This window comes from Haplochromis burtoni, unplaced genomic scaffold (genome assembly GCF_018398535.1).
Source record: "Haplochromis burtoni strain Fernald_Lab_line unplaced genomic scaffold, NCSU_Asbu1 Contig_87, whole genome shotgun sequence".
Lineage (NCBI taxonomy): Eukaryota > Metazoa > Chordata > Actinopteri > Cichliformes > Cichlidae > Haplochromis > Haplochromis burtoni.
This window is the reverse complement of record NW_024582448.1, coordinates 2,035,502-2,047,568: the sequence shown is the minus strand read 5'-3', so window position 1 is coordinate 2,047,568 and position 12,067 is coordinate 2,035,502. Positions and strand designations below refer to the sequence as shown.

The following is a 12,067-nucleotide window of genomic DNA, read 5'->3' as shown; positions in this document are numbered from 1 at the left end:
AGCTTGTGGGGAAGGGGGGGCAGAAAAGGCGGGTGGAGGTCTGCCGACGACTCATATTTAACCTGTAACTTGAGAAGCTGATAACAAGGAGAGAATGAAGAATGAGCTCGTGATGAAGGAGTGTGTGTGAGAAAGTGAGAAAAAGACGGTGAAAGGAAAGAGGCGTGCTTTTGTTCCCCCCGATCTCACGTCCCCTTCTTCCCTCCCGATCTCCCTGGGAAATTTGACTTGAGTATTTTTCTCCTCCTTTCTCGTTACTCATGTGTCTCCCCGTTTGGGAGGAGGGTGAAAATGGTCTGAACAAGAGGGAGGAGAAAATAAACCCAGGGAGTGAAAGAGAGGGGAAATAGCTGTAGCCCGTAGCCAGACTTTGCCTGCTTATTCAGCGCCGAGTGCTGCACTGCGCCGTCTCCAGTTGTGGGATGTTAAGATTTGCCTTTGGCTGCACTTCGCCCCACTCGCGCGCTCACATTAAGACTCTTTAGACATCTTTATGCTCATTTTTTTGGAGGAGGAGTGAGTGAGGGAGAGGCTAACCAGACCTATTAGCCTGAAGCCTGAAACAAACACACACACACACACACACACACACACACACACACACACACACACACACACACACACACACACACACACACAAACTCTCTCTCGCTCTCTCGTTCTCGCTCTCTGACACACACACACAAACTCTCTCTCTCGCTCTCTCGTTCTTGCTCTCTGACACACACACTCACACACACACTCCTCCAGTCCTGCGCTGCACCAAGGTAACAGTGAGTGGATTTAGCTTTTAGCCATCTGGTCGGAGCACAGAGGAAAAACCTCTCTGCTGCACACGGTGGGGGGGCAGAGGAAGAAAAGCCAAATGACGATGCAGCACTAAAACCAGACAGAGAAAACCAAAGAGTGAAAGAGAGAGAGAGAACGACACACAAAAAAAAGACACTCACTCTGAGACAGGATGGCCACCGCAGTGTTTCAGGTAAGAAGCGTGGTTGGGAAAGGAGGGTAAAGTACTGCTGTCTGTCTGATGATCAAGCTCCTGGCTTTTCGTGTGTGTGTGTCAGTTTTCTGCATTGTGGATTTGCTTCACTGTTACAGAGAAACAAAGTTATCGCAGGATGTGTGTGACCTGACATAGGTGTGATACTCATGTGCGTTATGCTGCACTGGAGCAGTGCTGTCTTCAGTAGGTGAACAGTGATAAAGAGTGAATTCAGACACATATTGCGTGTTTCCACAGCAGAGTGCATCGAGCTGCTTCTGGTGTGGATTGCAGGATTTTATATTAACGAGCATGTAATATACACAAGCTCATGTTGTATCAGTGTAGTATTTAAATGTGTTTATGTCAGGTAATGTAAAGCACTGCTTGCTTCTGTAGTGCTTGTGTATGTGTGTGGTCTCCTTGGCTAACCATGTTTGTGGTTGGTGGCCCATGGTCATAGCTGGAAAGATGGTGGCCTCTTCTCTTCTCTTCTCTTCTCTTCCACTTACCAAGAGTGAGAATGAAAATGTGTTTGCTGTCATGCTTTCAGTGGTGCTCTGTATAAAGTATGTGTGTGTGTGTGTTTGTGTCGACTGCTGCAGTTGTTTCACAATAAGACCTTGCAAAAGTTGTTTCACAGATATAATCGCCGCAGGCGTGAGAAAACCCAACAGCACTTGGGGAATTTTTGGCACGTATAGCGGGAGTTACAGTTGCCTCCAGTTTGCTTCAAACTGGGGAGAAGAATAAAGACGTAATGTGAAAACACAGAGCGTATTCTTAAACAGATTTGCAAGGTCACGCTGGTCACTGACAGCTGTGATTTTTCTCTGTCCCATCCACCCTCACTGAGTGGGTGTTTGGATTTTTAACAGATTCTGGTTCTTTCAGCAGGATATAATGTGAGTAAGAGGTTAAATTGTCTTCACATAGTTAGAAGACAGTAGGTTTCCATAAATACATTTTGTAGTGTAGTTGGTGCTGTTGGAACACAATACTAGGCTATAATGTAATGTATTGCTGCTGCTGGTAATGTATGCTAGAGACAGCTGAACGAGTCCAGTAATACTTATCTTTCAGCATGGAGCTGGTGTTGATGACTGCCCCCTCTAGCTTTTGTGCTTTTTAAAAACTGGCCCTCGTTTTGACAGATTTGAGAACCAATGGTGTTATTAGCAGATATTGGGGTAATTTCAGTAGGATTTCATTTTGGACTCAATATGTGGGCACCATCTGCCAGTCACTGGTGAATTCATTATGGTAACCCTTCCTTTAACCACTGACATCAGAGGTTCCAACTTTGGGTCTGGCACTTTTGTAGTGCCAGTGCTAGCCTTACAACATTTTTTTTAAAAAGATGGTGGAAATGTGTGAAATTGAGCACCAGCTATGCACTGATGGAGAAGTTATATGTGTCCACAAAAATGTCTAAATTTGACCCCTGTGCACCCCCAGCTTTTACACATGGTGTTTGTGCACAGTCACTTCCAGATGTTATACAGTGGGGTACATTTTGTCAGCATGGTTTCCAGTACAGGGAGATGTGACTGTAAATCAGTCCAAAGTTGTTGAGAGTAATCACCTTTATGCTCTGAGGAAACATTTCTGTCCTGATGTGAGCTGTATCGTCCAGGATTGCAGTGCTTCCATCCACAGTAGGACTGGTTTAACCAAGTTGACCACCTCTGTGACATTTTGGACCAATGTGTATGAGAGCACTTTCCACCACCCAACATCTTTAATTTTCATTGTACATTTCAGCTTCATTATAACCACAGAGACCCAGAAGTCTTTCAGCACTTGTAGTTTTGGGGACTCATTTATGAAAACGCACCATATAAGCAAACTATAATAAGTGATGTCTTAATATATATTTAAGCAACATTGTGAAAGAGGTCTTGGAGTGGTAACCATTTGGAATGGAAAGAATAAACAAGAAACAGTAACTAAATCTAAAAGCCTGTTGAATTTTCAGAAGCAATTCCATTTAAAAGCAGCATTATGTGATCAGCTAATCTAAGGAAAAACAATAGGTTGCATGCATAACACTGTTGTAAAGTGATCGGAGATGAGAAATGGGACGATATTAGCATTTGTCTGTCCAACTGACCAACTCCCGAGGGCAGCTTCTTTCATTTTAGCTGCTAATTTTTCATAGTCACCGGATAGTCTTCTTCTAAAAGCAGAAGAAAGGAAGGGGAAACCAAAACAATTAAAGAAGCTAAAAAGAATTTAAATTACTCAAGAGATTAAAGGGAATGCAGGTTCCTGTGTTGCACAGACCTTTAAACCAATACTACGGGCAAAATACTGATTACAAATGATTTGCTGGAATGAGTGGTTTCTGACATCACAATTGGTAATAACTTGTAGGATGTGTAACCCACACATTCCTTGGCTGGCGTATGTGTAACACGGCATTGTCTTGCCTGAAGAGCGGCATTACCCGTGACGCCTGGCTTTGTGGGAATGGCGAACATCCACTGGCTTGAAGCCTGTGCCGGACTGGATTTCAGAAGAGGCATTTTTCATCATTACTGTCTGCCAGTCTGCCAAAGCCTCCCTCAACCCACTCTTACAGGCAACTCTAACCACAGTTACATACTCAACCACACATTCAGCCATAAGATCGGGACAGAGGAAGGGCTGGCCAGTTTGTGAAGGTGTGTTTGTTCACTTACTGTGTATGTGTGTGTGTGTGTGTGTTTTTCTAGGATTAGGGATAAGGCAGTGCTTCATGAACCATAAAAAACCACCACTGTGAATTCTCATGCTCTTCAGCTGATGTAATCTTTCTTCTTCTGTGTGTATGTCTCAGTTCTTGCAGACACTGCCTCAGCTACGACATTACCGTGTATTGTAACAAACCATTTAGTTTCTTGTGTTTACTATTTTCTCACGGACTCACATTGTGACTGTACACAACTCTAGAAGAGTGAGAGAACTTGGCTTTAGCCCTTTATTCAAGGGCACAAAAGTGCATTGTAATGTAAGCCAGGAGACACTTTTGATTTTGCTCAATGTTACACTCAAGTACAGTACAAAGTTTGCATATCCAGCATAGGCTGAATCGATACATTGCATAATACATCTACTGTATTATAATTGAACTAATGCACTCTCACTTATGTTCACAAAATGCTGTGCTGAACTGTAATGTGTGCACACAGCAATATATTTATTCCCTGGGTCCTCGGGGCTCAATGTTGGCACATACTGCAAACCTGCAATACATTAGCAACATAAATAATCCATAGCCATGCCAAGGCATCATGCCTTATTGTTGGGCTTTTAGTATAATTAATAGCTTCAACTGAGAGCAAGTAAAAGCTTCACATTTATCAAGGGCGTCATATAATGTTTCACTTATTGTCATTGCTTAGCAGGTCATCTGGCATATATGAGAAACTGCTGTCATAGGCCCACAGGAAGGTGTTTTAAGAGCGTTTCAAAGAGCATATCCGGAGACTAATGTTGCAGTTAAAATGAACAGCGAACCCCCTTCAAAATTTACTGCTTAGGATGCTCGAACAACTCGGGACCATCAGCCCACCAGCTTGGATGAACACACACTGTTTTCAAGCTTTCTTTTGAGGTATTTAAGTTGTGCATTATCATTGGGTGATGTGTTGAAATAATTCAACACGGCCATGAACATTCATAACCTGTACGAGTTCATCCCATAGATACAGATACATACCTGCTAATTATGGCTTTCTTCTTATAACATTACAAAACAAAGCTGGAGCACAGTCGCTTTCATGGGTTTTACTCTGCATTATTTGACAACAATTCCAAAAAGCACCAACACCACAAACACGCTCGGGTAGCGGAAGTGAGGCCCGGCTGGCTGCAAACGTGCTTTTTTTCTGCTGTAGAATTTTGCATGTTAATATGGGAGTTTATGGGAATTGAGCAGTTTCTTGGAGCCAGCCTCAAACACACTGAAGGCCTGCAGTTTTTGGTACTCCTATATCTTCTTTGGTTTTCAGCTTCCAAGGTTGTCGGCTGGTTGTGACTTACTGGTAGGTTTGGGGCTTCTGGTATCTTTTTATTGGAGAAACTTGTCCAAAATGGGAATGTAGACTTCCACACTGATGTTTTTGTTCTCCAGGACTGAACGTCTTCACAACACTTCATCTTCTGGTCTCACATTATGGAAATCTCTGACAGTGATTAAACACAACTCTACACAGTAGCTTAACGCAAGAAAAAAAAGATGACACCACCTTGAGAGAAGAAATAAATTAAAATATGAATTGGACTTGTTCCATTGCAGATAGGTAAAATAGTTATACAGCTCCTCCAGCTGGCCTTTTGTGCATCATGTACAGTTTGTAAAATATTTGTATTAATTTATTTTTGGCTAAAAACCTCAGTGGGTATAATGGCTTGTTTTATGTTTTGCTGTCAAGAATTTGCCCGCAGTCTTCTTTTTTTCCATGTTTCTTGACTGGTAACTGGAGCCAGCAGTCTTTAGACTTCCCGAGGACCCTCACAGATTACTACTCTTTAAATAGAGGGGCTCCTTATAATACCCCCAAAAAGTGGAACATTTAATGACAGCTAATCTTTTCAATGACTCCATGCAATCAAGCTGGAGGCCTGGTATAATGGCCCTTTCTTGAATAGCATTGGTAGTTTCATAGTCAAGGAACATATTGAGAAAGGAGGGGGGTTTCATTTTCCCAGCCTCTTTTTGGGAGGTTTATTTTGGCATGCAACTTCAGGGTTTTTTTGATTACCAAATGACACCGTTCCCCATTTTCCAGGATGGCAACCTTATCAGTAGACCAGTAATACTTTGTATCAGGGGTATCCAATCAATGTCCTCAATGTACCCTTGCAGTGCACCATCTCACAAACATTGACTTGTTTTGGCTTTAAAGCAGCTTGATGATTATTGAACGTGGCTCCTCCAGGGGAACTGAGCCACATGTAGAGTCTTGAAAGATTTATTTACCTTTTGTTATCCCAGTGCCCTTACATGCACACGTTAGTTGGGATGGTTTGGCTCTTTTTAAGCCTTTATGCCCCTCGTACACCATTCGTGCCAGTTTTGCCCAAAGGTCAATAAAAAACAGAGTTTCTGCTTTGTTATGCTTTCCCTGAAGGTATTCACTCAGTTCTTCTAGTTTCCGAGGGTTTGTATAAGATGTAAACATTTTGATTTTCTGATGTCATAGCTTGACTGTGATCAGGATGGTTTGTTTTTGATCTCATTATTGCTGAACCTGCACCACTGAGTTGAAACTTTTTTTAAACATCTTTCAGATTGTTTGCACAGTAGATATGAGAGAAGACTGATGAGGTCATGTCTCAGGATTTGATTTCCAGGTCTTCTTATAAGTTTGCTTTGGACTTAGTTCTTGACTTTGACGGGTAATAGCCTTCGACAAGATGCCGTAGCTTTGAACCTCTGTGGCCACTTATTTCATCACTGATTCTTTTAAGATTTCCTCCAGATTTGGTGAACCAGCTCCTGATTAGATGAGGCCAGCATGGTGGTGTAGTGGTAAGCACTCCTGCCTTCCAGCAAGAAAGCTACTTTTGGATTGGGCCTTTCTGTATGGAGTTTGTGTTCTCTGAGGTGTGTCCAAAGTGTGTATCCTGCTTCTCATCCAGTGTCAGCTAGGATAGGCTCCAAGCGCACCATGAGCCTGTTTGGATAAGGAATTAAGAAAATGGATGGATGGATAAAGTTTATGACATTTAGACTTGAGCAAAGTCTAAATGTCACAAATGTTTAGTTCAAAAACAGTTTGAAAGATGCATCTTATCCCATCATTGCATTTTGAGTTTTTTTTTAACATGATATATATGGAAAACATAAAAACAATGCAAACTTTATGTCACTTTATTCTCTGGGTAAGAAGGTAAATTATCCCGTTAAATCAATGTGAGATGTGAAAGCATTTTAGTGTCCACATGACTGAGCATCCATGTGAACACCATGCGAGGTATGTTCATGTGTGTGTGCCAGAAGTCCACGAGGAGGGCGGGAGGTTGTTTTCTTTTCCTTTTTTCTCCTTCTTTGTTATCAAGCCTCCATGTCTCTGTGGGGAATGTTTATAGAAAGCAGACCTGTTTCCTCGCTTTTACCAGAAACCTTCATATTGTTGTTTGCTTTTCATGACTGATTGGTGTCAAGCGGGGCTTATAGTACTGACCAGAAAGGCAGGAAACATCAGTGCCAGGTTCCTGATTTTTCACCAAGCTGCTTGGACTCACTTGAAGGCTGGAGAGCTAAAAGATGGGAGAAAGGCTTGTCTGGGCCCGAGTACAAATATGCCTTTAATCTTTTTTATAAAACATAAAATATAGTTTCTCAGCTTTGTGGAGTGTTTTTAAAGCTTGCCAGGAAGTATATAGGAGTGTAACTGCTAGACATCAGATTTTAATGGCCAGGATAGTTTTGCCCAACTTGTTCATGACCTGTTAATGGCAGTGGTGAGTTTGCTTTCTTATGCGTATTATTAATAGCTCTATTTAGGATATTAATATTTGTGCTGGAAACACAGTGCGGCAGTGATTAATGCTCAGCTGAGTCAAGTTATGCAGATCTGTGAATGGATCTGTGTTTTCGCTGCAGATTTTTTTGTTTCATACTGATCGAATGTCAGAAATGAGTGATTGTGCGCAAAGCAAAATGGAGCAAATAGAAATTCTTAAGTAATCCTATGTTTAACAGCTGATGTTTAACTGCTGATGAGTGCATGATGAACATCAGTTTTGTTAAAAAACAAAAACAAAAACAGGACTTGAAGGAGAAGCAGATAAAGGAGGGAGATACTTTGGTGGGATTAAATGTGAAACCCAAACCCACCCATCCATCTGTCGTTAGAAAACAGCTAAATGTGTAGGCGTGCAGGTGACTTAGTGCTGCAGTTAAATGAACGATATCCTTCCCTTTGTGGGGTTTTTCTTTCCTTTTCTTTTTCATTGAGGTTATAACATAACAGCTGTGCACAGTTTGACTGCACAGGCTCGTCTCAGCTTGTCCAGTTTTCTCCCCTGAAATCAACCTGTTGCTTTCCAAGATCTCGACGCTTCTCGTGCAAATGCAATCTAATGTTGAGATAACAGTTCCCCTCCAAAATACGCAAATATCAATAAAAAAAATGTTCTGTTGATTTTAATCACATCATGTGTTCGTAATCAGTAAATGGGGCATAATTGTAGAAATGGAAATTTAAAATGGAGCTATTATGCTTCTCCTTCTCTTCTCTTTTTGTATATACTATTACAATGGTGGATGCTTAAAATAAACATGGCCAAATGTGACCTTGCGAGTCCAAAGCTCAGGCTTCACACTGCTCTAACACCCTGTTTTGAACCATTTTGTCTATTCCTAGCTCTGTGTGATGTCATTGAGAGTGGGTATACCTAATAAGGTCATCTTACTGTAGGAACATTGCTCTGGCTGTGAACATAGAAGCTCCGCCCACTTGCTGTTTAAAGCTCAACATCAGGTGGGGGGCAGCCAATCAGGAGAAAGTTATCTTAAAGGGAGCAAAGGATGATTTGAGTGGCTCCACCAAAGCTCAGTGTAAGATAAATAAAGATTATTTTAAACTGTGAATCATGCAGAGCTACTGCTACTCTAAACTAGTAATAAAAATATGGAGGGTCTCATTCCCAGGGTGTCAAAAGATCTCATGGATACTAGAAAGGTCTCCTTTGACATGATTCACTGAGTTTAACGGAGAAATGCTTGTCATACTCTTTAGTTGTTGCATTTGGACACTTAGCTTTACGTTTAAATGCTCACCCACAGCATTTAAACGTAAAGCACCAAGTGCCTTATGGTTCTCTGTTCACACCACTGATTTGTGCACAAGTCAAAGCTGAGCTGGTTTTCAACATTTCTTCAGTGGCCCAGTCATGCGTGAAGCTCAACCAGTCATTTAGTTTCATGTTTAGGAACACGCAGATGCCAAGGGATGATGTGGACAAGCACTAGAGCAGCACTTGATAACTGACTGAGACTTTGAGTCTAGCTGCTCGTTCTTGCTGATTTTGTAAGTTTGTCACTCGTTCTGATAAACTAATTTGCTATTAACAAAGCAGCCAGTGAAAAGAATCAGAAGAATATGAGAAAATATGAGCTTCCAAACACAACACTAACCCCAGTCCTTGACTCGTGACTTACACCACCTCCATCTACACGTCCTCGTTCTGTGGCGTCCAATATGCTAGGTGTGTCAAACCACCGACGCCAGAAGATGCCACAAAATGGCAGTATGTGACACTCTGGGATGGGAATGCCTTAGTTTCAAAAGTCCAGCTATGCTTAAAATGTTTGTGAACTGCTTCTTTGAGCATATTTGATATTTACTGTTGCAGAAAAATGCATGTGCAGAGTTTGACACATTAAAAGTGTTTTAACATTCCTGCTCTGTGTTCACCTCAACTCTGAATGCAAGTCTTTTGTAATCAAATTATATTCCAGGATGCCAACATATGTCATCATAAAGACTGAGACATGAATCAAAGAAATTAAAGGTTTTATTACCAAATGTTTATGAGACAAAAATTGTTATTCTGTATTAAGCATTCATTTCTGCTTTTATGACTTTGACCCATTATTTCTGTCTGTTCTGGCTTGTTCCATTTGTTTGCGTGTTTTAAGGGCCGTTCCTACAGTAACATCTCCTGCAAGTGAGCAGATGTCCAATGACGACATGTGGAAAAATGTCTTCATGTGAACATGTGTCACTGAGATATAAAATGGGGAGATGCTGAAAGACTTCTGACAGAAGCTGAAGTTTCCCTCTGCTCGCTGTCTTTCAGCAAAGCTTGGCAAAATGCCTTGCAAAGGTTTATCCATACTGTAAGCACAGCAGTGAAATTGGTATTGATCTTTGCATCTGACTGTGGGTGAGGGAGCAAACACAAGCACGATGCCCAAAATGTCAAAGGAAAAATGGCACAGAAGACGGCAAGCTTGCCAACTCACCAGAGGACATAAACCACCCTCTGAACCCTGATTCTTCATGGCTGCCTTCTTCTTAACCCCCTCTTCTCGTCCTCAGCCGCTTGGCCTGGTGCCAGAAAGTGAGAGCCATGCTAAATGTGTAAATCAGCGTGCTGGTAAATACCAGCTCTTAGCTGAAAGACCCTGGGAAGGGAACGTGACCCCCGCTGTAACTTTAGAACAAAAGAAACAAGCCGCAGCTTCTCCCCTCACCACGCTGTCAGCCCCGTCCAACAAAGACAGGGGTGAGAATGAGCAGGCGCTCCGGTCGGCTGAAGGCCACTTTGAGCTGCAGCCGTGGAGAAGAAGCATGGCAGGGACATGCAAAGGCTGTCTGATCCCTCCGGGGTTCAATTTGCTCCTACACAGGCAAAGAAACAAACTGTGTGCTCATTATGATGGTTTTTCGTTTCAAAAATCTTTTGACATCTATCTGTATCTCTTTATCATCACTGTGGCAGTGAATAAAGTTAGCGTTAGCTAATCTTTGCTAGGTAGTGTGATGGACTTAGCTGTGGCTTTCTTTTATAGTGCACACATAGAGGATCAGAACTGAGATGAGATGTGTGGTTGACACCTACAGACCCAAAGTTAATCTTAATAGACTGACACAAACTAACTCAAGCCAGCAACATGTTTTTTACCGAATGCTGTCGCACATGTTTTGCGTCTCACTATTTCTGAAGGGTTAGGGTTGGACACGAGCCTCTCAGAATTACCACTAACAATGCAGTCCAAACTTCTATTTCTAATTGCCAGTACACAAAAAGGTTTGCAAAAAGAAAGAAATACAAAGCTGAAATTCCTGAGGCGGCAATTGCACATGCAATTTTAAAATGGTTGCATAACCTCTTAATTGTAAAATGAGGTGGGTAATTTGTGGTGGAATGTTTTTATATTGGAAATTATGGACATGGTTGATTCACACCTCTGCAATTATTGCAAATCATGAGTGATCCAGAGTAATACTAGCCCAGGGATGGGCAATCTCAGTCCACGAGGGCCGGTGTCCTGCAGGTTTTAGATCTCACCTTGGGTCAACACACCTGAATCACATGATTAGTTCGTTACCAGGCCTCTGGAGAACTTCAGGACATGTTGAGGAGCTAATTTAGCCATTTAAATCTGCTGTGTTGGTTCGAGGACACATCAAAAAACCTGCAGGGACACCAGCCCTCGTGGACTAAGATTGCCCACCAATGTACTAACCCCATGCAAACAGGGCTTTAGACTGTCTGTGAAGGTTCTCAGTCATCCAGGTCATCGTAGTCCAGACCTTCCCAAAGTGTGGGGCCCGCCCCCTAAGGGGGCGCGGTATGAGAAGGGAAAAAAAACAACACTTGGACACTGCTAGCACGGGGCGCCTCCACAAACACAAAGCAGGAGATGAACCATAGCTGAATATGTTTCCAAACCAACTTCCTTGATAGCAATGTTGAATATTATTACACAGGGAAAAAAACAACTACATGTAAAATAATCACACCGTGACGCCTCTAGCTTTTTAAATAGAGGGACAATAACTGCATGTGTATGTGTAAGCATGTAAAACCTGAAGATAGAGACAAAATACTGTTAATCTGACTATCTGCCATTTTGCAATTCATCTCATGTAAACAATAACGTGGCGCACAGTGTGACATGAAAAAGGGCACATACCTTTGATGTTGCGTGAAGAACTCTGTATTCCTCGTCAACACTTAAACGTAAAAAAGGAGTTTTAAAAAATCTCTGTGTTCAGTGATTTGAAACGCAGTTTACGTGTGGACGAAACAGCTGCGTTTTCAAAAATACCCGTGTAGGTGTGGACGCAGAGTTAGTAGTTTATTTTCTTACTAACTGTAATTTATTGCAGATTACTTGTATTTGCTTAATTGTTTACTAAATGTCTGAGGTGTGAAATAAGCCGCAATGGAGCAAAATATGGGCGTGTGTGGTTGGAGGACGTGGGTTAGGGTTAGGGTTACATTTTTCTTGTAAAACAAAGGGGGGCCTAGCAAAAAAAGTTTGGGAACCACTGTAGTCTAAGAAGCTTGGAAAGAAGCGTCTGGACTTCTTTAAGTTGCTTGAAGACGTTTCACCTCTCATCTGAGATGTTTCTT

At 41.9% G+C, this 12,067-nt stretch overlaps 1 protein-coding gene across 15 annotated transcripts in view; it reads left to right on the top strand.

Annotated features, from left to right (window-relative positions):
• The window catches only part of tns1b (tensin 1b), a 184,819-nt gene that overhangs the window by 91,014 nt on the left and 81,738 nt on the right, over window positions 1–12,067 (top strand). The window contains exon 1 of one of the 15 annotated variants that reach the window (XM_042222524.1): window positions 632–982. The exons of 13 other annotated variants lie outside the window; for them this stretch is intronic. In XM_042222524.1, coding sequence (XP_042078458.1) covers window positions 962–982 — 21 coding nt within the window. In that variant the 5' untranslated portion in view covers window positions 632–961. Of the gene's footprint in view, window positions 1–631; window positions 983–12,067 lie in introns of those variants that run through there. One more of the 15 variants, XM_042222522.1, reaches the window with a different exon arrangement.